Below are 10818 nucleotides of genomic sequence, written 5' to 3'. Positions count from 1 at the left end.
TCTAGTATCTCAGTCAGTCAGTCGTACCTCTAGTATCTCAGTCAGTCAGTCGTACTAGTATCTCTCAGTATCTCAGTCAGTCAGTCGTACCTCTAGTATCTCAGTCAGTCAGTCATACCTCTAGTATCTCAGTCAGTCAGTCATACCTCTAGTATCTCAGTCAGTCAGTCATACCTCTAGTATCTCAGTCAGTCGTACCTCTAGTATCTCAGTCAGTCAGTCGTACCTCTAGTATCTCAGTCAGTCAGTCGTACCTCTAGTATCTCAGTCAGTCAGTCATACCTCTAGTATCTCAGTCAGTCAGTCATACCTCTAGTATCTCAGTCAGTCAGTCGTACCTCTAGTATCTCAGTCAGTCAGTCGTACCTCTAGTATCTCAGTCAGTCATACCTCTAGTATCAGTCAGTCAGTCGTACCTCTAGTATCTCAGTCAGTCGTCATACCTCTAGTATCTCAGTCAGTCAGTCGTACCTCTAGTATCTCAGTCAGTCAGTCGTACCCTCTAGTATCTCAGTCAGTCAGTCGTACCTCTAGTATCTCAGTCAGTCGTACCTCTAGTATCTCAGTCAGTCGTACCTCTAGTATCTCAGTCAGTCAGTCGTACCTCTAGTATCTCAGTCAGTCAGTCGTACCTCTAGTATCTCAGTCAGTCAGTCGTACCTCTAGTATCTCAGTCAGTCAGTCGTACCTCTAGTATCTCAGTCAGTCAGTCGTACCTCTAGTATCTCAGTCAGTCAGTCATACCTCTAGTATCTCAGTCAGTCAGTCGTACCTCTGGTATCTCAGTCAGTCATACCTCTAGTATCTCAGTCAGTCAGTCGTTCCTCTAGTATCTCAGTCAGTCGTACCTCTAGTATCTCAGTCAGTCAGAGGCCATTCCTACCGTTGTCCTGTGTTCCCAGGGAGATACTGAGACCACTCCTCCTCTTCCTGAGGATCATGAGTCTCTGCTGGGAGATCTGCCTGACGATGGACGACGTGCGGTCCGTATCGTGCGCAGACATCTTGGCGTCTGCTGGCTCTCTGCACCGCCACATAGACTTACTATGGTGCACCGTCAACTAGAGTCAGATATAGAATCAGCCAATCACATTGTCTTCATATAGTCCTAAGAACATGTCACAAAGTGCTTTATATTGAAGAGAATCCGGAATATTCTGTTGGTCTTGATGTTTAGTCGTAATGGATTGATAAAGCCGGGTCAACATTAGATAAGTAAACTGTCTTGATGTTTAGTCGTAATGGATTGATAAAGCCGGGTCAACATTAGATAAGTCAACTGTCTTGATGTTTAGTCGTAATGGATTGATAAAGCAGGGTCAACATTAGATAACATTAGATAAGTCAACTGTCTTGATGTTTAGTCGTAATGGATTGATAAAGCAGGGTCAACATTAGATAACATTAGATAAGTCATCTGTCTTGATGTTTAGTCGTATGGATTGATAAAGCAGGGTCAACATTAGATAACATTAGATAAGTCAACTGTCTTGATGTTTAGTCGTATGGATTGATAAAGCAGCATCAACATTAGATAAGTCAACTGTCTTGATGTTTAGGCTTTGGGAATGACAGAAGAAGAAAGAAGCTTTTCAAGACAACACTTACACTGTTTCTGTTCTGCTTTCCAGATGTGTAAATGGGAGGTAATGAGGAAGCTTTAGATCTGGGAAAAACAAAAACAGAATGTGTGAGAAAGATCAGATGATCGACAGGAAACAGGAAACCCAACAGTCTAAAACGCATTGTGCTTCACACATCAAGTGTAAGAAACTTCTGCGACGGAGAAGGAGAGAGAGAGAGAGAGAGAGAGAGAGAGAGAGAGAGAGAGAGAGAGAGAGAGAGAGAGAGAGAGAGAGAGAGAAGGAGAGAAGGAGAGAGAGAGAGAGGAGAGAGAGAGACAGAGAGAGAGAGGAGAGAGTGTGAGTGAGTGAGTGAGTGAGTGAGTGAGTGAGTGAGTGAGTGAGTGAGTGAGTGAGTGAGTGAGTGAGTGAGTGAGTGAGTGAGTGAGTGAGTGAGTGAGTGAGTGAGTGAGTGAGTGAGTGAGTGAGTGAGTGAGAGAGAGAGAGAAAGAGAGAGAGGAGAGAGAGAGAGAAGGAGAGAAGGAGAGAGAGAGAGAAGGAGAGAGAGAGAGGAGAGAGAGAGAGAGACAGAGAGAGAGAGGAGAGAGAGTGTGAGTGAGTGGTGAGTGAGTGGTGAGTGAGTGAGGGAGTGGTGGTGGTGGAGTGAGTGAGTGAGTGAGTGAGAGTGAAGGAGTGAGGAGAGAGAGAGAGAGAGAGTGTGTGAGTGAGTGTGTGAGTGAGTGAAGGAGAGAGAGAGAGAGAGAGAGAGAGAGAGAGAGAGAGAGGGTGAGTGAGTGAGTGGGAGGAGTGAGTGAGTGAGTGGTGAGTGGTGAGTGAGTGAGTGAGTGAGTGAGTGAGTGAGTGAGTGAGTGAGTGAAGGAGAGAAGGAGAGAGAGAGAGAGTGTGTGAGTGAGTGTGTGAGTGAGTGAAGGAGAGAGAGAGAGAGAGAGAGAGAGAGAGAGAGTGAGTGAGTGAGTGAGTGAGTGAGTGAGTGAGTGAGTGAGTGAGTGAGTGAGTGAGTGAGTGAGTGAGTGAGTGAGTGAGAGAAGGAGAGAGAGAGAGAGTGTGTGAGTGAGTGTGTGAGTGAGTGAAGGAGAGAGAGAGAGAGAGAGAGAGAGAGTGAGTGAGTGAGTGTGTGAGTGAGTGAAGGAGAGAAGGAGAGAGAGAGAGAGTGTGAGTGAGTGAGTGAGTGAGTGAAGGAGAGAGAGAGAGAGTGAGTGAGTGAGTGAGTGAGTGAGTGAGTGAGTGAGTGAGGAGTGAGTGAGTGAGTGAGTGAGTGAGTGAGTGAGAGAAGGAGAGAGAGAGAGAGAGAGTGTGTGAGTGAGTGAGTGAGTGAGTGAGTGAGAGAGAGAGAGAGAGAGAGAGAGTGAGTGAGTGAGTGAGTGGTGGTGGTGAGTGAGTGAGTGAGTGAGTGAGTGAGTGAGTGAAGGAGTGAAGGAGAGAAGGAGAGAGAGTGAGTGAGTGAGTGAGTGAGTGAGTGAGTGAGTGAGTGAGTGAGTGAGTGAGTGAGTGAGTGAGTGAAGGAGAGAGAGTGAGTGAGTGAGTGAGTGAGTGAGTGAGTGAGTGAGTGAGTGAGTGAGTGAGTGAGTGAGTGAGTGAGTGAGTGAGTGAGTGAGTGAGTGAGTGAGTGAGTGAGTGAGTGAGTGAAGGAGAGAGTGAGTGAGTGAGTGAGTGAGTGAGTGAGTGAGTGAGTGAGTGAGTGAGTGAGTGAGTGAGTGAGTGAGTGAGTGAGTGAGTGAGTGAGTGAGTGAGTGAGTGAGTGAGTGAGTGAGAGTAAAGAAATAAAGGAGAGAACAATGAATGAAGTAAGGAATGAACAATTCATGAGTCAGAATCCTTCTGAGAGATTCACCCTGTAGTCCTTCGTATTCCCCTTGGTTTGGTGAACAGAAGGTCACTGTAGGGAAGTCTTTTAAACTTGTCTCTCCCAACAGCCACGTAAAACTGTCCACTCTCCAAGTCCTTTCCCTCGTTCACATGATTTCCATCAAAGGTGTAAAGGCTGGAAAAAAAAAAAAAGAAGAGAAAACTCACACATCACCTGTCATTTAGGAAAAAGAAGAAGAAGACGTTATAAACCAGATCTAATGTTACGTTGACAATAAATCTCACAGGGCCAGTTTCCCAGACACAGATTAAGCCTAATCCTGAACCACAACATAAAATGTATTTGATAGGAGAATCCCCATTCAGTATGATTTTCAGTCCTGGACTAGGTTTAAATCTGTGTCTGGGAAACTGCGCCCCCAAAAAATTGATGAAACAGATTAATAATTGACTTAAAACAACATCTATTTAAGTGAAACCAATGGCGTTTTGGTACCTTCGTACACACCCCAGGATTCTCAAACCCATTTTGTCAGTGATCATCTCCAGAACCCTGTCGTATTGGTCCAGTATCCGTTGGGGTATCAGCAGTCTTAATGCTGGGGTCAACACATCACCATTCGCTACCACGCTGTCAGGAGAATCAGAGAACTTCACAGTCAGAACACGTAAACATTCTCACTACGACTGTCGTACCTGGCTGGCTCACTTGAGCTATTTCAAGATGAATACTCTGGATAAGAGCTTCTGCTAAATGACTGCAAAATGTCAAAATGTCATTATAAACTGGGTGGTTTCGAACCCTGAATGCTGATTGGCTGACAGCTGTGGTATACCAGACCGTATACCAACGGGTATGACAAAAACATTTTCACTGCTCTAATTACGTTGGTAACCAGGGTTAGGGTTTATAATAGCAGTAAGGCTTTGTGGTATATGGCCAATATACCACGGCTAAGGGCTGTGTCCAGACACTCCGCGTTGTGCGTAACAACAGCCCTTAGCCGTGGTATATTGGCCATATACCACCCCCTCGAACCTTATTGGTTAATTATAACACAATTAATATCAGGCACCAGTTCAGATCCATATCAATCACAAACAACTGTGATGATGTAGTAGGGTCTACCTGTATAGTAACACAACACACGGACACATTTACACAGGGACAAATGCAAGTTGAACTTACAAAATCGAACAGGGCTCTTTGATGGGTTTCAGGAATCTTGCTGATACAATGATTCGACTCTGGGGCACCGGTTTAGCCTGTGGATAAGGCTAAAAGTAGACGAGAGATTTATTTAACTTGGCAAGTCAGTTAAGAACTAATTCTTATTCACAATGACGGCCTACCAGGGAACAGTGGGTTAACTGCCTGTTTGGGAAGAGTCCTAAACCCAGTTAACAGTCCATCCTAGCCCTACTTCCTCTTCAGTGCGGCAGAGAGACCCACAGCAGGCTGTTTGGGCAGAGTCCTAAACCCAGTTAACAGTCCATCCAGCCCTACTTCCTCTTCAGTGCGGCAGGCTGTTTGGTCACAGCCAGGGTTCTGAGTGTTGTTTGAGAGCCTCTTTAATTGAACCAATCAGAGGAACATGACAGTGGTGAGTGTGGCTCTCATAAATAGACTGGCCTTTTAAACCTCCACTAGTCACGATTATAACAGAAATCATGCAGTGCCTGTGTCCCAAATGACACTCTATTCCCTATAGAGTGCCCTACCTTTTGGCCAGAGCACTATGGTCCCTGGTCAAACGTGGTGCACTTCCATAGGATTGCAAGTGCCATTTTTGGAACACAGCCTGTGTGCTTGTGGCTGCTCCTCTGCCAATAAACTGATTGTAAATAAAAAGCCCTTAGCGCTGGACAAGGAGGTTACGGACCTCTCGGTGTGTGGGGAGAGATCTGACCACGAGGCACTCTGCGGCGGACGACAATGCTTGATTAAAGATGCTATTCCAGGTTTAAATCTGTATTGGAGGAGGTTGATAATCATCACTACATTAGTCATTCATAGTCACCGATCTGCCAACAAAGTGATTGTTCACAAACCACAAAAAAAGGAGGTGACCAAACACTGGTATATTCGCCTCTCACTTAGCTGATCTTTCTCAAACAGCACTGAACACATTCACATGCACGCCAATATCCTGTTATTATTCAGGTTACCACGGTTACATGCACGCCAATATCCTGTTATTATTCAGGTTACCACGGTGACATGCACGCCAATATCCTGTTATTATTCAGGTTACCACGGTGACATGCACGCCAATATCCTGTTATTATTCAGTGACATGCACGCCAATATCCTGTTATTATTCAGGTTACCACGGTGACATGCACGCCAATATCCTGTTATTATTCAGGTTACCACGGTGACATGCACACCAATATCCTGTTATTATTCAGGTTACAATGTTTACAGCCATATTGTAATTTCTGACATTTGGTCGGCCATATTGTAATTTCTGACATTTGGTCGGCCATATTGTAATTTCTGACATTTGGTCGCCCATATTGTAATTTCTGACATTTGGTCGGCCATATTGTAATTTCTGACATTTGGTCGGCCATATTGTAATTTCTGACATTTGGACATATTGTAATTTCTGACATTTGGTCGGCCATATTGTAATTTCTGACATTTGGTCGGCCATATTGTAATTTCTAACATTTGGTCGGCCATATTGTAATTTCTGACATTTGGTCGGCCATATTGTAATTTCCAACATTTGGTCGGCCATATTGTAATTTCTAACATTTGGTCGGCCATATTGTAATTTTTGACATTTGGTCGGCCATTTGTTTGTCAACTATAGTTAAGATACATGCAGCTTCTGTTCTGTTAGAAAACTAAATAAAGTAGTGATGACCAGAATAATATCTTACATCGATAGAACGAATGCATTAGTAATGTAGTTAACACCGGTAGAGTTGTCTGTTTGGTTTTAGGGACCGGGAGAAACTGCATTAGTAATGTAGTTAACACCGGTAGAGTTGTCTGTTTGGTTTTAGGGACCGGGAGAAACTGCATTAGTAATCTAGTTAACACCGGTAGAGTTGTCTGTTTGGTTTTAGGGACCGGGGAGAAACTGCATTAGTAATCTAGTTAACACCGGTAGAGTTGTCTGTTTGGTTTTAGGGACCGGGGAGAAACTGCATTAGTAATCTAGTTAACACCGGTAGAGTTGTCTGTTTGGTTTTAGGGACCGGGGAGAAACTGCATTAGTAATCTAGTTAACAAAGTAGAGTTGTCTGTTTGGTTTTAGGGACCGGGAGAAAATGCATTAGTAATGTAGTTAACACCGGTAGAGTTGTCTGTTTGGTTTTAGGGACCGGGAGAAACTGCATTAGTAATCTAGTTAACACCGGTAGAGTTGTCTGTTTGGTTTTTAGGGACCGGGAGAAACTGCATTAGTAATGTAAGTTAACACCGGTAGAGTTGTCTGTTTGGTTTTAGGACCGGGAGAAACTGCATTAGTAATGTAGTTAACACCGGTAGAGTTGTCTGTTTGGTTTTTAGGGACCGGGAGAAACTGCATTAGTAATCTAGTTAACACCGGTAGAGTTGTCTGTTTGGTTTTAGGGACCGGGAGAAACTGCATTAGTAATCTAGTTTAGAGTTGTCTGTTTGGTTTTAGGGACCGGGAGAAACTGCATTAGTAATGTAGTTAACACCGGTAGAGTTGTCTGTTTGGTTTTAGGGACCGGGAGAAACTGCATTAGTAATGTAGTTAACACCGGTAGAGTTGTCTGTTTGGTTTTAGGGACCGGGAGAAACTGCATTAGTAATGTAGTTAACACCGGTAGAGTTGTCTGTTTGGTTTTAGGGACCGGGGAGAAACTGCATTAGTAATGTAGTTAACACCGGTAGAGTTGTCTGTTTGGTTTTAGGGACCGGGGAGAAACTGCATTAGTAATCTAGTTAACACCGGTAGAGTTGTCTGTTTGGTTTTAGGGACCGGGGAGAAACTGCATTAGTAATCTAGGGAGTTGTCTGTTTGGTTTTAGGGACCGGGGAGAAACTGCATTAGTAATCTAGTTAACACCGGTAGAGTTGTCTGTTTGGTTTTAGGGACCGGGGAGAAACTGCATTAGTAATCTAGTTAACACCGGTAGAGTTGTCTGTTTGGTTTTAGGGACCGGGGAGAAACTGCATTAGTAATCTAGTTAACACCGGTAGAGTTGTCTGTTTGGTTTTAGGGACCGGGGAGAAGCTCAATTAATTTCTGATAAGACTTCAGTTCATCTTGGATGCATATTTTATGTGGTTGAAATAGTGTCTGCTTCTCAAACAGGCACCCAGAGACCAGGGCTTCTCAAACAGGCACCCAGAGACCAGGGCTTCTCAAACAGGCACCCAGAGACCAGGGCTTCTCAAACAGGCACCCAGAGACCAGGGCTTCTCAAACAGGCACCCAGAGACCAGGGCTTCTCAAACAGGCACCCAGAGACCAGGGCTTCTCAAACAGGCACCCAGAGACCAGGGCTTCTCAAACAGGCACCCAGAGACCAGGGCTTCTCAAACAGGCACCCAGAGACCAGGGCTTCTCAAACAGGCACCCAGAGACCAGGGCTTCTCAAACAGGCACCCAGAGACCAGGGCTTCTCAAACAGGCACCCAGAGACCAGGGCTTCTCAAACAGGCACCCAGAGACCAGGGCTTCTCAAACAGGCACCCAGAGACCACCAAACAGGCACCCAAAGACCAGGGCTTCTCAAACAGGCACCCAGAGACCAGGGCTTCTCAAACAGGCACCCAGAGACCAGGGCTTCTCAAACAGGCACCAGAGACCAGGGCTTCTCAAACAGGCACCCCCAGAGACCAGGGCTTCTCAAACAGGCACCCAGAGACCAGGGCTTCTCAAACAGGCACCCAGAGACCAGGGCTTCTCAAACAGGCACCCAGAGACCAGGGCTTCTCAAACAGGCACCCAGAGACCAGGGCTTCTCAAACAGGCACCCAGAGACCAGGGCTTCTCAAACAGGCACCCAGAGACCAGGGCTTCTCAAAGGGCTTCTCAAACAGGCACCCAGAGACCAGGGCTTTCAAACAGGCACCCAGAGACCAGGGCTTCTCAAACAGGCACCAGAGACCAGGGCTTCTCAAACAGGCACCCAGAGACCAGGGCTTCTCAAACAGGCACCCAGAGACCAGGGCTTCTCAAACAGGCACCCAGAGACCAGGGCTTCTCAAACAGGCACCCAGAGACCAGGGCTTCTCAAACAGGCACCCAGAGACCAGGGCTTCTCAAACAGGCAGGCACCCAGAGACCAGGGCTTCTCAAACAGGCACCCAGAGACCAGGGCTTCTCAAACAGGCACCCAGAGACCAGGGCTTCTCAAACAGGCACCCAGAGACCAGGGCTTCTCAAACAGGCACCCAGAGACCAGGGCTTCTCAAACAGGCACCCAGAGACCAGGGCTTCTCAAACAGGCACCCAGAGACCAGGGCTTCTCAAACAGGCACCCAGAGACCAGGGCTTCTCAAACAGGCACCCAGAGACCAGGGCTTCTCAAACAGGCACCCAGAGACCAGGGCTTCTCAAACAGGCACCCAGAGACCAGGGCTTCTCAAACAGGCACCCAGAGACCAGGGCTTCTCAAACAGGCACCCAGAGACCAGGGCTTCTCAAACAGGCACCCAGAGACCAGGGTTCATCAAACAGGCACCCAGAGACAGAGTTCATCTCAGCCTATGCCTCCCTCCAGTCCCTCGACTTCTTGGCACTGACGGAAACATGGATCACCACAGACAACACTGCTACTCCTACTGCTCTCTCTTCGTCCGCCCACGTGTTCTCGCACACCCCGAGAGCTTCTGGTCAGCGGGGTGGTGGCACCGGGATCCTCATCTCTCCCAAGTGGTCATTCTCTCTTTCTCCCCTTACACATCTGTTTATCGCCTCCTTTGAATTCCATACTGTCACAGTTACCAGCCCTTTCAAGCTTAACATCCTTATCATTTATCGCCCTCCAGGTCCCCTCGGAGAGTTCATCAATGAGCTTGATGCCTTGATAAGCTCCTTTCCTGAGGACGGCTCACCTCTCACAGTGCTGGGCGACTTTAACCTCCCCACGTCTACCTTTGACTCATTCCTCTCTGCCTCCTTCTTTCCACTCCTCTCCTCTTTTGACCTCACCCTCTCACCTTCCCCCCCTACTCACAAGGCAGGCAATACGCTCGACCTCATCTTTACTAGATGCTGTTCTTCCACTAACCTCATTGCAACTCCCCTCCAAGTCTCCGACCACTACCTTGTATCCTTTTCCCTCTCGCTCTCATCCAACACCTCCCACACTGCCCCTACTCGGATGGTATAGCGCCGTCCCCACCCTTCGCTCTCTCTCCCCCGCTACTCTCTCCTCTTCCATCCTATCATCTCTTCCCTCTGCTCAAACCTTCTCCAACCTATCTCCTGATTCTGCCTCCTCAACCCTCCTCTCCTCCCTTTCTGCATCCTTTGACTCTCTATGTCCCCTATCCTCCAGGCCGGCTCGGTCCCCCCCTCCCGCCCCGTGGCTCGACGACTCATTGCGAGCTCACAGAACAGGGCTCCGGGCAGCCGAGCGGAAATGGAGGAAAACTCGCCTCCCTGCGGACCTGGCATCCTTTCACTCCCTCCTCTCTACATTTTCCTCTTCTGTCTCTGCTGCTAAAGCCACTTTCTACCACTCTAAATTCCAAGCATCTGCCTCTAACCCTAGGAAGCTCTTTGCCACCTTCTCCTCCCTCCTGAATCCTCCTCCCCCTCCCCCTCCCTCTCTGCAGATGACTTCGTCAACCATTTTGAAAAGAAGGTCGACGACATCCGATCCTCGTTTGCTAAGTCAAACGGCACCGCTGGTTCTGCTCACACTGCCCTACCCTGTGCTCTGACCTCTTTCTCCCCTCTCTCTCCAGATGAAATCTCGCGTCTTGTGACGGCCGGCCGCCCAACAACCTGCCTGTTTGACCCTATCCCCTCCTCTCTTCTCCAGACCATTTCCGGAGACCTTCTCCCTTACCTCACCTCGCTCATCAACTCATCCCTGACCGCTGGCTACGTCCCTTCCGTCTTCAAGAGAGCGAGAGTTGCACCCCTTCTGAAAAAACCTACACTCGATCCCTCCGATGTCAACAACTACAGACCAGTATCCCTTCTTTCTTTTTCTCTCCAAAACTCTTGAACGTGCCGTCCTTGGCCAGCTCTCCCGCTATCTCTCTCTGAATGACCTTCTTGATCCAAATCAGTCAGGTTTCAAGACTAGTCATTCAACTGAGACTGCTCTTTCTCTGTATCACGGAGGCGCTCCGCACCGCTAAAGCTAACTCTCTCTCCTCTGCTCTCATCCTTCTAGACCTATCAGCTGCCTTCGATACTGTGAACCATCAGATCCTCCTCTCCACCCTCTCCGAGTTGGGCATCTCCGGCGCGGCCCACGC

General features: G+C 47.6%; 1 protein-coding gene across 1 annotated transcript; it reads right to left on the bottom strand.

The window, feature by feature from the left end:
- Positions 1–866: 866 nt before the first annotated feature.
- On the bottom strand, positions 867–5353 carry LOC124028132 (doublecortin domain-containing protein 2-like). The gene is made up of 5 exons (XM_046340288.1): positions 4579–5353; positions 3886–4020; positions 3415–3564; positions 1609–1666; positions 867–1061 (listed from the first exon to the last, which is right to left on the bottom strand). Exons 2-5 carry the CDS (start codon positions 3930–3932, stop codon positions 867–869), a joined length of 450 nt encoding a protein of 149 aa, XP_046196244.1. The 5' UTR covers positions 3933–4020; positions 4579–5353.
- Between the last annotated feature and the right edge of the window lie 5465 nt (positions 5354–10818).

Source organism: Oncorhynchus gorbuscha, unplaced genomic scaffold (assembly GCF_021184085.1).
Source record: "Oncorhynchus gorbuscha isolate QuinsamMale2020 ecotype Even-year unplaced genomic scaffold, OgorEven_v1.0 Un_scaffold_3802, whole genome shotgun sequence".
Classification (NCBI taxonomy): domain Eukaryota; kingdom Metazoa; phylum Chordata; class Actinopteri; order Salmoniformes; family Salmonidae; genus Oncorhynchus; species Oncorhynchus gorbuscha.
Note: the sequence above shows the minus strand (reverse complement) of the source record. Positions and strands in the feature narration are given on the sequence as shown.

Coding starts and splice junctions, on each gene's coding strand:
- LOC124028132 (XM_046340288.1), bottom strand. CDS start 3,932: ATGATCACTGACAAAATGGGTTTGAGAATCCTGGGGTGTGTACGAAG. Junction 3,565..3,885: donor ATCCTGGGGTGTGTACGAAG/GTACCAAAACGC, acceptor TTTTTTTTCCAG/CCTTTACACCTTTGATGGAA. Junction 1,062..1,608: donor GAAAGCAGAACAGAAACAGT/GTAAGTGTTGTC, acceptor ATCTGACTCTAG/TTGACGGTGCACCATAGTAA.